Here is a 13,806-nt window from a genome sequence, read left to right as displayed (position 1 = left end):
TTCTTATTTAATATCCTCCTTGTTTACTCACAACTTACCAGCAGAGGGCGCCATACAATAACAAAAAACAAAGGAGCGAGCAAGTACTGAAAATGACTGAGCGGCCGTCCTGTTTCCCAGGTGATAGCGTATGTGTTCCAGGGCATGGAGAGTGGAGTTTGTATTTAGATAGGGGTGATTGTTCAGGAGAGGGAACTTTGACCCGCCTCTCCACAGGCAGGTCTGTTGAGCGCTACTTTTCTATGGATCCTGGAAGCGCTACCCACACACCGCAGAGCGCTTATAGATTATCTGCGGGTTATGGATTACCTTGTTGGTGATTAGGCCACACTGTTCCAAGGCCGTCTCCACACGCTTCTTATCAGAGAACATCTTCAGGAAACTGAGAATGAGGGAGAAGAGAGAGAAATTGAAAGCATAGACAAGACGGATTGCGAATGAGAAATGAAAGAGAGAGAGAAAAAAAGAAGTGGTGCGTTATGTATAAGAACTGAGGCACAAATGCAGAAGTAGGGTGTCAGGTACGCTGACCCATCTCCGGGTACTCACTTCTTCACTGGAATTTTGTCTTGAACCAGCTGCAGCTTCAACTTGGTGTATCTGTGAGGAAATGGAAAGCCATTCAAATGGAAGTAACACGCTCCAGACACATGGCAAACACACACACACACACACACACCCCCACCACAAGTGCACAAACACACACATACACACCCCACACATATGCGCACACACCCACACACCCCACACATACGCGCACACACACACACACACCACACGCATGCACACACACACACACACACACACCACGCACGCACGCACACAAAAACACACACACGTACACACACACACACACAAACACAGACACACACACACACACACACGCACACACACACACAGTTGCATGCAAATACCCACACCCTCACTTACGCTTTCAGAAGGAAGGTGACGCGGGAGGCATTCTGGGACAGGATGTTTGTGGCCAGTTTAAAAAGCTCCTCCGTCCAGACCTGGAAACACAAGCAGCGCCATGAAGTGATCACAACAGCCACGCGGCATCTCAAACACACGCTACGGCAACTGCATAGAGCCCCTGCAGCCGCACACACACACACACACACACACACACATACGCACACGCACGCGCACGCACGCACGCACGCACGCACGCACGCACGCACGCACGCACACACGCACACACGCATACACGCACTCACACACACACACACACGCATACGCACGCATACGCACGCACGCACGCACACGCACACGCACACGCACACGCACACGCACACGCACACGCACACGCACACGCACACGCGCACACGCACACGCACACGCACACGCACACACACAGAGGGAGTGTGTGCGCAGTTCATTTCCCTGAGACCCTGACAGCCCAGGCACGTGGGCCGGGTTGACCCTTCTGACTTCTTCCTGGCCCTTGTATTATTTAAGAAGTTCAGCAGAGCATTTATCAAACTATCACTTAAATGCTGTCATCTACAGTAAAAAAAAATCGTTTTTAAACAGGAAAAGGGGTGGAGGGACAGAGAAGCAGAGAGAGCAAAGGAGAGAGAAAGTGGAAAAGAGAATAGTGTATGGGTGGGGGGGGGGCATGGAAGGGGGGAGGGGGGTGGTTTGATGTCTAAGGGTACCTTAGCAGTGTCCTCCTGCAGGGCCTGGAAGTTGAGGAAGGAAACGTTGACCAGGTCACAGCCATAGACCACCGTGACCATGTGGGACTCGACGAACCCCCCGTCCCCCTTCCCAACCCCCACCACGTCCCGCACCCGTGGGTCCTGAGGGGGAAGAACACAGATCCGCCATGTTACCACACTGAGATTCCCAAATTACATACAATCCATCAAAATTCCACATTATCACGGCATGGGGAATAAAGAGACACAGTGCTGGACACTTGAGCACATTTTACACTACAACACATGAACCCTATTCCTAGAGAAAGAGAGCCAATACAACAAACACAGACCGGGAACAGATTTCAGAAACGGTAAAAGGAACTCATATTTTGTCATAGACCTTGTTCAAAGAACAACCCAGGACAACAGACAGGAATATTAGTTTACCAGGGAATACGATTTGTGCCGTTTAGATGCCAATTTGACGGATAACGAGGTGGGTCGGGGAGAGTTCGGGAAGATTACGCGGGGTAATGGAGAACATCCCTCTCCAGCCTAACCAGATCAGCGGCGAGGCTGATGTCTTCGGCCGCCGAGCGTCGATTTACGAGAACCGAGCGCGTTAACGCGGTCCCGGGTAGCGAGGGGGCGGGGGGGGGGGATTTTGGCCGACGTCCGCGAGAGAGAGGACTTCACAGAGCAAGGGACTTCGCAAGAGCCGCCAGGGACAAAAAAAAAAAAAAAAAAAAGTCTGAATAATGCAACCGAAAAACTGGGCACGGTTTAAACTTTCACGCGCTGTGACATTTGAGCGCTAACGCATCGCTCCTCAGCGGAGCGCAGCTCGCCCGGGGTAGAGAGAGAGGATCTTCAGCTGGCGCGGTCCTGCGCTTGGAGCGCGTTCCCCTCCCGCTTGTGTGAGCGGCTGGGCCGAGCGCCTGGGCGCTCCCCTTTGTTCGCAGACGCCCGGGGAAAAGGTCGCGCTCGGCAGCGAGGCGCCGGGAACGGGACCGAGCCGCGTCCAATCCAGACGTCTCGCAGTCTGCGACCCCCATCCCGCCGCTCCGGGGCTCCCGGAAAATTGACTGCCGCGCATTGTGCTCTGCTCGTCGTTTTTTTGGCAGCGCAAGCCCCCGTGTCATGAGGACAGGGCCGTTTTTGCTCTGAGAGGACTCCATTACCCAGGACTGCCTGCGCTGCTAATGTTCAACGCTCGGCTTGTTCAAGAGCCCGCGTTCCAGAGGGAGGAATGTGGCCGGAGAACCTCTTTCGGAGGACAACAGCAGCTTCCTGTGTGAGACCCAAACCCCAGGTTCTGCTCTGAGGGGGTGTAAGAGGGTAAGGAGTGGGACGGCTACCTTCACTTTGCCGAGGCACACCTGGGAGGGGACGTAACCTCTGCTATCCTTAACTGTTGTTCCGGCAACCCCAACGTGGAGTCACATCTATATATCTGCAGCAGGCAATCATAATCCCCAGACGACTTCTGCTATACTATCGACAGAGGAAAATGACTGCCGTCGATGGGGTCCGACCTCTCCCCGTCTGCCTCAGTCAGGTAACTCCGAGAACAGCCTGACCTCCCGACCACCATTTTACGACCGCGGACTGAGCGGGACGCCACCCGCTGACCCCAATAACGCAGCGTTCCGTCAGAGCTCCGGTTTCAGCAGCGCGGCCCTCCGCTCCTCCGCCTCCACGAGCTCTCACATCTCGGCCTCAATCTCAAGCCTGCGAATCGACGCCATTTTCTGAGGGCAAATGTTCTAAATGGGTTCAGAGAACAGGCCGACTGATAAAAGAACTATTCTCAGGAAATGAGCGGCGTAAAACGTCCGGCGCCCCGCTTCTTTCTCGCGGACTCTGACGGGGGCCGTCCCGCCATTAAGGTAACATTACCCTCGCCAGTTTCGCAAATTTCCCCGTCCTGGTGTCCCTGATCAGACTGATGTCCAGTATGTCCACCTCCTGAGAGAAAGAGAAAGAGAGAGAGAGAGAGAGTTTTGAGTTTCAACAAAACCTTTACTGTTCAATACAGCCAATCTGGTACCATCAGCCCTCCAGTTAGGCCCCAAGGCCCCCGATAGTAAAAAACAGATGCGATCAAATCACACACAGGAAAAACATCAAAACAAACAAGAAAAACAAGACAAAAACAAAGGAACAAACAAACAGAACAAATCAAAGCAGAACTACGCGATACAACACAGTTACAAAACGGTCACATGACCATTCATCACTCAATTATCTTCAGAATGCTGGCAAACACTAGTTCTCCTGTCTCCAGAGGGGGAGAGGGAGGTAGATAGAGATAGAGAGAGAGAGAGAGGGAAGGAGGCAGCAAGGGAGGGAAGGAGAGAGAGAGAGGTAGGGAGGGAAGGAGGCAGCAAGAGAGAGAGAGAGAAAGAGATAATATTCTCAGCTTCACAAATAGCCCCATCATTCAAACCATTGCACTCCAGTTTTGTTGTTTTCAGCTTTTCTGTAAACTGTCACTTTATTTACCAACTGCTTTGTCAACACCATCATGTTATGACAACAAAGCATGTGGAAACTGATAAGCTGGGTGGTGGAGAAAGGGCCAGAAAGGGGGAAAATGTTACAGCAAGAAAATCAGATATGGCTAAAATAAAAATAACTTCCTTGTTTTTCTGATGGCTATTTATAATTTTATTACCCAAAAGTACACTTTCATCTCATCTCTTCCAATACTCCATCTCCCGCCAAAATGCCCTCTGAGACAGAGCAGTGGCCCAGTGACATCTGTGCTCTGGCTTATCGCTGACAATTCGATGCATAATACTGGGACAAATATTTAAAATTTGGGAGCTAAAAATACCGTCCTTGTTCACATCCCCCCACCAAAAGCCCCTCCCCCCATAGGGCTTCAGCAACAGTGAAGAGGGTGTTCCATTTCTTTGCAGCGTGGGTGGGTGGGTGGGGGGTCATAAATGCAATAGTAAACAATGATGACGCAAGATTGTAAATACTTCGCCTTGGAAACTGCAGCTTCAGCTCTATTTCTCAGTGGCGTTGTATACAATTGGTGGGAAAGATAACGACACTGGGAAGACCACCCCCCAAGGACTAAGCATGTCAAAGATCTCCTATTCCCTCTGATATCTATTTTCAGGCACAAATGCGCCGCAACGGGGGGCCACTGGGACCGTTTGCTGCTCAGAAAATTCTTTTCGAGTGATTTGGCAGTTTAATTTCATCCCCGAGGTCAGCCTTTCATTAAGAGATGTCAACTCTTCGGAGGACAGATGAATACAATTACCTGCCTGTCACTCACAAATGCCAGCATCCAATCAGAGGACATCCAGAGTAGATAAACTCCTCCCCTAAAAGACCTCTCTCTTTTTAAGTCTTCACAGAAGAGTTAATTCTCTCAGGAAATCGTACGAAAAGCACCATTACATAAGGCGGACAAGTGAACTATCAAAATTACACCAGCTGAAAAATACATTTATTCAACAATTTCGAAGCTCAGGAATGCACCCAAAACCTAAAAAAATACATTACCCATAAACCTTAGGTTCATGGTGCTCGGCTTCACATCTGAAACAGCCTCCGAACATCCTAAACCCCGTTTACATTGCTACGGTAGGTAATAACACACACCCAAGCAAAGTACACATAAAAACAACCATACACTGACCAAACCACCAAACATATTGATAATATACACTACCTCTCAAAAGTATGGGGTCACCCAGAAAATTTCATGTTTTCCATGAAAACTCACACTTTTATTCATCAAATGAGTTGCAAAATGAATAGAAAATATAGTCAAGACATTGACATGGTTATAAATAATGATTTTTACTTGAAATAATAATTTTGTCTTTCAAACTTTGCTTTCATCAAAGAATCCTCCATTTGCAGCAATTACAGCCTTGCAGACCTTTGGCATTCCAGCTGTCAATTTGAGGTAATCTGAAGAAATTTCACCCCATGCTTCCTGAATCACCTCCCACAAGCTGGATTGGCTTGATGGGCACTTCTTACGTACCGTACGGCCAAGCTGCTCCCACAACAGCTCAATAGGGTTGAGACCTGGTGACTGCGCTGGCCACTCCATTATAGACAGAATACCAGCTGACTGCTTCTTCCCTAAATAGTTCTTGCATAGTTTGGAGCTGTGCTTCGGGTCATCGTCTTGTTGCCTGCTCCAATCAAGTGCCGTCCACATGGTATGGCATGGCGTTGCAAAATGGAGTGATAGCCCTCCTTATTCAAGATCCCTTTTACCCTGTACAGATCTCCCACTTTACCAGCACCAAAGCACACCCAGACCATCACATTTCCGCCACCATGCTTGACAGATGGTGTCAAGCACTCCTCCAGCATCTTTTCATTTGTTCTGCGTCTCACAAACGTTCTTCTGTGTGATCCAAACACCTCAAACTTCGATTCGTCTGTCCCTAACACTTTTTTCCAGTCTTCCTCTGTCCAATGTCTGTGTTCTTTTGCCCATCTTAATCTTTTCCTTTTATTGGCCAGTCTCAGATATGGCTTTTTCTTTGCTACTCTGCCTCGAAGGCCAACATCCTGGAGTCGCCTCTTCACTGTTGACGTTGAGACTGGTGTTTTGCGGGTACCATTTAATGAAGCTGCCAGTCGAGGACCTGTGAGGCGTCTGTTTCTCAAACTAGAGACTCTGATGTACTCGTCCTCTTGCTCAGTTGTGCACCGGGGCCCCCCACTTCTCTTTCAATTCTGGTTAGAGCCAGTTTGCGCTGTTCTGTGAATGGAGTAGTACACACTGTTGTGTGAGATCTTCAGTTTCTTGGCAATTTCTCGCATGGAATAGCCTTCCTTTCTCAGAACAAGAATAAACTGACAAGTTTCAGAAGAAAGTTCTTTTTTTCCTGGCCATTTTGAGACTATAATCAAACCCACAAATGCCGATGCTCCAGATACTCAACTAGCCTAAGGAAAGCCAATTGTATTGCTTCTCTGACAGTTTTCAGCTGTGCTAACATAATTGCACAAGGGTTTTCTAATGATCAATTAGCCTTTTAACACGATAAACTTGGATTAGCCAACACAATGTGCCATTGGAACACAGGAGTGATGGTTGCTGAAAATGGGCCTCTGTATGCCTATGTAGATACTTCCATTAAAAATCAGCTGTTTCCAGCTATAATAGTCATTTACCACATTAACAATGTCTAGACTGTATTTCTGATCAATTTAATGTTATTTTAACTGAAGAAAATTGTGCTTTTCTTTCAAAAATAAGGACATTTCTAAGTGACCCCAAACTTTTGAGCGGTAGGGTACATAACATTTTTTTACTGCTACCAGATTCACAGATCTCTCAGACAAACAATCACTGTGTGTTTAAAAGCCACTTTTAAAATCACAGCCACACATTCACGGCTGAACACACAGACGCCAACGGCGTCAAAAACAGAGCCAGGCAGCCGCAGAACCACAGGACATAACAACAGCACAAAATGCAAATACTTCTGATGAAATACAGCATGCATAGCTATTGAAGTACAGCACACGCACACGCGCACACACACATAAGTGCACACCTGCGCGCACACACACACACTCACTCACACACACATACACGCACACAAGCACACGCATGCACGCACGCGCGCACGCACGCACACACACGCGCGCGCACATACACCTACACACGCACACAAACACGCGCACGCACACACATGCACGCACACAGAACTGACTACTCAGGTTCTGGGTTGTTTTTTTAATGCGTGGCAGCTTTCCCGCCGGGAGCGTGCTGAGACTCGCGCGGCAGCGCTGAGCCTTCACCGAGTAACGAGACTGAGAGGAGGGAGAGGGGGAGGCCAGGCCGTGCCGCTCTGTGCTGGCCACGCCCATTCGCTTCCCATAGCATTCTGTGCTCAGATCTTAATGCTTACGCACAGCAGCAAGGAAACACTTCTGTTCCACCAGCTTTCTTCCATTCGTGATATAGAAGTAGTTGTATTCTCTACAAAGAGAACAGTTACAAGAGTGAGATGGTATTCTGTCAATATGTGTTGACGCAAATGGCAACCGAAAATTGCCCTATATAGGTTTCTCCATTAAATTCAGACACTTCTGTAGGCAACATACAAGGAACAGACGCTCTCTTACTTGTTCACACTCTCTGAATCTCACTCAGTATCGACCGCAGCTGAGATCATACATCTCCAGCTTTGATCAGATGAGAGATAGTGACATCCTTTCATCTGGCACCGCATATTATATGCTTCCTAGAAAGGCTTTTCAACAGTAATGAAGCCAAGGCCCTAGTAACTGTCTAAAGCCATCAGATATTATCATTAGTTTCTCATGACCCACTGGCTTCAGAGTAGTTGTTGTAGGGCCATAAACTTGTTTGTGATTTAAAGTAAGAATATACAGTTCACATAACTCCATAACAGTCTGCACAGCAATGTTATGCCTTCACAGGTTGCATGTGCGTGTATTACATGATTAATATTATATTTTAATTTACATCTGATCTTATCTTTACTTGGAACCTTAGCCTATGACATATGTAGCCTGACACCACTATGCTCAAGGAAAGGAGTTGCACGACTTCCTGTATCAACAGTACACAAGAGAAAAGCCACAAAAACAGCTTCACGTCACTTTCGCCAATTACTTTGATAAAACCCAGATCCACTGACAATGTGGCTAGTTGTCCTCAAATAGGACATCAGGATGGTAGTTCACCTTTCCTCTTCAAACCGACAGCCTCCATGTGCTCCAGCTCCTCATACACAAACTCAGGATTGGATGAATAACATTCGGCTACACAGACGAAACCCTCTACCGTTTGAATGCCAGACATAATGATAGCTTCAGTTTAAATTTGTCAGGAGCTTTGCTAACATTACGGATGGAAGAACAGGCAGTGTGCTAGCCACCCTATGGTCAAGCCAGCTGCATTTAAACCACACCACTGTGGTCCTTAACCTCGGGAGTACAGAGCTTGTGCCACTTTCCTTCTCTTGAACCGAGAAGGAAAAGGTCAGCCGGCACAAAATAAAAACAGATTTTTATGTTTACAACTGTGAGCCAACACTATAAAATGAGTGTGTTTACATGCATGGCCTCTGGAAACATACCCATTGATTTCTCTATACCACCCATTACAAAGCCAGCAGGTCATCAGAAACTTCGGTAAGTATCTTAAAATTTGCACACAGCAAATTTTGCACAAAGCAAATATTTAAAAAACTAAAACTGAAATAATATATTTTAAAAACTCCTGAAAGTGAAATATCTCTTCAAAACAGAAGATCAGATCTTCAGAGAGTGCGATCACAGAACTGCTTTAAGCCTACATTAAGTTCAATGAAACGCATAAGCAACTGTAGCTTCCAACAGGAATATAACTATTGTTATACTGTGTGATTATGACTCAGGATAAGACCTTACATTTGGCCAGTGGAACACTGGAGTCTGATGTTGCCATTATGATTTCAGACTTCCTTGATAAGTGCCAGTGGCTTGGTCACTCCGTCTTGATAGGAAGTCTAGTCTGATACAGGCATGCATGGGAAAAGCGGGAAAAAGGGGGGGGGGGGGGGTTGGGACTGGGCAGAACGCAGCCAACAGAACAGCCCCTCAGTCAAAACCTTTCCTCAGTATCAGCGCTCGCTCGTTTCACTCACTCAGAGAGCCTTTTGTTTTTTCTCCCTTCAAATTAATTTTTTTTTAAAAAGAACTGGACTAAAGGGAATATGTCCACAGAGTTGCTTATCGGTTGCACAGGCCACCTTAAGTCAGTGTGGTACTTTTGGCACATTCGCTGCTGAATGGACCGTGTCTGTGGGGGGTGGGGGGGGGGTAACTGTATACATGGGAGGGGTGCAATACCCTTGGGGGCAAAACATGAGGGCCGGGTGGTGCTGCGGACACTCAATACCCCTGTGAACTCAGATTAACTCCTCCCCCTCTTTCCCCGACTCCGCCTCTCTTCCTCTCCCTCTAGCTCGCCCTCTCTCGCTCCACCAATTTCTGAAGGTCAGTGACATTTTCAAATAGCTTCAGATTTCAGAAATCCGAAGCAGGAGAGAGAGGGAGGCAGTTAAGTGTTCAGTCATGCGGAAAATGCATCTGTATTAACCCTATTAAATGGCTACCTGTGATATTCTTCCAGAGTCAATCTGATTTTGTCCGTGAAACATCTCAGCCACACGAGCTGGTTACATTACATTTACGTTGCATTAATGCATTTAGTAGGTGCTTATCCAGGGCAACTTACACAGCTTGTATTAATTTAAATTCAATCAAGTTAAACAGCTGGATACTTTTACTGAAGCAATTCAAGTTAAGCACCTTGTTAAAGGGCACAACAACAGTGCCCCTCTTGGGATATGAGCTTGCAACCTCCAAGCAACAGGTTTCCTAACCAGCATAGGACACTGCCACCGCAGTACACCCAAAATCTGTATAACTGGTGCTCTAAGGATGTTGTTAAGGATTCATGCAAAAAAAGAAAAAAAAAAAACCAGACCAAACCTGGCAAGAAAACCCATGCACAGACCATAAATACTCATAAACACATATATAGTGTTTCACAAACACAGAAGGGTAAAGATAATAGGGTGCACACATAAGCGCACACACACCCATACGCACAGCCACACACACGCACACGCGCACACAGAAATACGCAGTTGCGGGGACACACCACCAGACATTCAATCCCTTGCATAAACACACTGATGCACTCCCATGTGTGCTGCCATATGAACAGGCACAAACTGGAGCGCGGTGGTACACAAACACACCCGCGGACAGACGGGCCTTCAGGGGGACCCACGGAAACAGAGACGTAAACACGCTTGCGGTGACACACGCTGAGCAGCCACCGCCGCCGCCAGACGCGTTAAGAGGAGATGGGGGGGGGGGGGGGGGAGAGGGAGAACCGATGCAGCCAGGAACGACAGGAGCACAGGAATGAAAAAGGAGGAGATTAAGGAGGCAGTGATTTGGCCGGTGGACCGGAGCGAGAGAGAAGTTGAAAGGTGTAGACGGAGTCAAATGCAGTCAGCGTGAATGCCAGAGGGAGGGTAAGAGAGAGAGAGAGAGGGAGAGAGAGAAAGCACAAAGACTATCATGTTCGCGTACTGTCTCCATCACTGTCATCAGGATGCGTTTTTCCACTCTCAAAATCGATTTAGGAGGAGCAATGGATCAGGGTCATCACTGGTTTAAGCCCAGCTGCCCCAAATACAAAATACGGGGCAGGCCTGCGTGCTGACTCACACTCTCTGCCTCTCGCTCAGCGTGCACCTGAGGCGTTGGCCTTTCTGTCTCTGATTTACGGTCAGTCCGGTCTCTCGTTCCACCTCTTACTCTTACCTACCCGTGTACTCTCCACACACTGTTAAATTCATGAGATCATGTCACGTCAAATACCGCATGCCTTTCGCTAAGCTCATCCCACTCAGTCATTCACCAGTGAAGTTCCATCGGACCAGAACCACATTCGGGCCGGGTTTGGATCTCACGCTCCTGCTGTGTCACGACTCGGCAATGCTGTCCCGCTCCAAGCAAAATAAGTAAATATTCAGTAAACCACAAACATACCCATCTGCTAAATGTTTGAGTACGGATCACTGCCCTTCGCTATTGATCCCCAGTATCACTGACAGCAGTCTATGTCTTTTAATGAGCGCGAGGCCTGTAAAAAAAGCAGTTTATTATAGGCATTTAGCAGACGTTCTTATCCAGAGCGACTTGCAGGGTTTCGAGCCATAACTGCTAAACTGCCAAGTAAATACAGCACCTGCGACAAACGAGTATGTGTGCTTGTTAGAAAGTGTTTGTATGTGTGAAAGTGAGTGCATGTGTGTGTTCAAGAAAAAGAGAAAGAGAGAAAAAAAAGAGAAAGAGAGGGAGAGGCAGACAAAGACAGACAATAAAAGTGATGGAGAAAGTGTGAGATAAAGAGGAAGCTGTTGCATTATCAACCCAGGAAACACACTTCCCCTCTAACTGCTGTGTGAAAGTGTGTGTGCGTATGATCATTCAATTGTGTTTGTATGTGTGTATCTGTGAGACAGAGTTTGTATTTTCATATTAATTGCACATGTACAGTAGATGCCTGTAAATTGTCCTAGATAGCCCAGTTTTTTTCCTCCAAAAGACAGATAACAATGAATTAACAGTGAAAAAACTGTAATAATCAGACTGCTGTGACATACCAAACATCATCATTAACAACAAAAACCAGAAGAGTAAACAACTACAGCACACAGTACTAAAGGAAATGCCTCTGTGGAATTAAGTGCCTGCCTGCTTAACTGCAACAAATTACAATAATCTTCCGTCTCTGACTCTCTCATACTGTCCATTTTATCAGCCCAGTGTTGGGTCGAAGGTGAGCGCTTGGGTTAGCCAATGGCAATTTACCACCGCGCAAATCTTCAGGCAATGGTGAAAAGCGCAACGATCTGTGCATTTCAGACCAAATGGCAGTCTTGTGTGGCTCTAATATCTTCTGTGAACATGGTGCATGGTCTCGAGCACTTCTGTGAAGGGAAAAGGTAGGGCTGTTCTGGTATGTTGGGCTGGGGCTGGCTCTATCTGAGCTGTGCTGAGACGCCCAGTCGCCAGTGCTCTTTTGGATCTTTACCCGGCACCCTCATCTCCCAAAGCCCACCTCAGAGATGGGGGGGGGGTATAAGGTAAATAGGGACAGCCGGAGGGAAAGGACAGGGTGAGAGAAAGTGAGGGATGGTGGGAGAGGGCAGAGAGGAGGGGAGGTCTTCAGTTTGGGGACTACCCTCATCGTCTGGAAGACTTCCTGCCTACTTTCCCACGCTGGCTCACTTTGAGTAGTAGGAGAAGATGGAGGGAGGGAGAGAGAGAGAAGGGGAGAGAGAGATTGAGAGAGAGAGAAGGAGAGAGAGGGAGAGAGAGAGAAGAGGAGAGAGGGAGAGAGAAAAGGGGAGAGGGAGACAGAGAGAGAGAAGGGGAGAGAGAGAGAGAGAGAGAGAGAGAGAGAGAGAGAGAGATAGAGAGAGATAGAAAGCAGAAAGAGGAAGCGTCATCCCTTAGTTTACACTGGAGAAAGAACTTTGTTGCCCTGTCTCTTCTCAGCTGATGACAACCAGCTGGCTGGCAGATAGTGAGGGAGAGGGAAAGAGAGAGAGAGAGAGAGAGATGGGGGTGATTGACTGGCTCGATGCTGCAGTACATTAAAACTACACTGAGAGAGGGTTATCACAGTATATACAGACTGACTACTGACTGAATGGAAATTGCACCACATAATGTCAGACCTGGGACAAAGCTAATGCAGTGTGTACACTTTAATGACACTACTTTACATTACGTCTGCACACAAAAGACAAGTAGTGCAAATACAGTGTATACACACTGACTGATTCGCCACCGCAGTACTCAGAGAGGAGCTTTAAGGACACTAAAAAGGGCCAAAGAAAAAAACCAGTGTCATGACAGTGGAAATCAATACTACATCCACAGACCTCAGAAGAGCCTGATGGAGAGCAACCACTTGCATGGAGGAAAAGGCCCAGAACCAGCTCCCTCATTACAATATGTCTGACCACCGATAAAACGCACCCAGCCTCTGTAACTCAACTGTTGCACAACCCCGCAGTAAAGACTACACGGGAACATTGTAAAAGGGTGCGGGCGTGTCTTCCTTTCCACACAAAATTTACTTGCCGCAGCCAGACCAGGCGCCCCCCGAAATCTAACGTTCAGCTCAGCAGGAAAACCTCCCGTTCCTTTTGCCCATTTCATTCAGTCAGAAACAATGAATTTGTTGCTATAGTGACCTTTCTTTGTTCACAGTTGTGCTTTTATTTGCAACTAAAAAGTGATTATGAAACTCCCTATAAGAATGTGTATGAGGAACAAGTTTCAAGGAAGTGGTAAATGAGCAGAAGAAAGAAATCAGGCACTTTTATCAACCTTTAGCTTGTTTAAATGAGAAAAAGAAAAAGAGATGAAGAGATGAAGAAGGAGGAAGTGAAGTAATGAGAGATATAATAATAGAAATATTAAATATAATTATAGAATGATCAAATACAATAATAGCAAAATCTAGAGTTACTAGAGAGGTGGCCTCTTTACTATAAACTCTACATTTGTCCCACTAGAGATATTATCTGGCAACACAAAACAGTGTCATTGCTTTTCCTCA

The 13,806-nt window shown here is 47.1% G+C and overlaps 1 protein-coding gene across 1 annotated transcript in view; it reads right to left on the bottom strand.

The window, feature by feature from the left end:
• Window positions 1-13,806, bottom strand: part of plcb3 (phospholipase C, beta 3 (phosphatidylinositol-specific)) — a 47,970-nt gene that overhangs the window by 21,386 nt on the left and 12,778 nt on the right. The window contains exons 3-7 of the mRNA XM_035408319.1: window positions 3,543-3,611; window positions 1,659-1,802; window positions 931-1,010; window positions 550-600; window positions 310-382 (exon numbers count right to left, since the gene is read on the bottom strand). Coding sequence (XP_035264210.1) covers window positions 310-382; window positions 550-600; window positions 931-1,010; window positions 1,659-1,802; window positions 3,543-3,611 — 417 coding nt within the window. The remainder of the gene's footprint in view (window positions 1-309; window positions 383-549; window positions 601-930; window positions 1,011-1,658; window positions 1,803-3,542; window positions 3,612-13,806) is intronic.

The sequence above is a fragment of the Anguilla anguilla genome, chromosome 3 (genome assembly GCF_013347855.1).
Source record: "Anguilla anguilla isolate fAngAng1 chromosome 3, fAngAng1.pri, whole genome shotgun sequence".
In the NCBI taxonomy this organism is placed as follows: Eukaryota; Metazoa; Chordata; class Actinopteri; order Anguilliformes; family Anguillidae; genus Anguilla; species Anguilla anguilla.
This window is presented reverse-complemented; position numbering and strand designations above follow the sequence as displayed.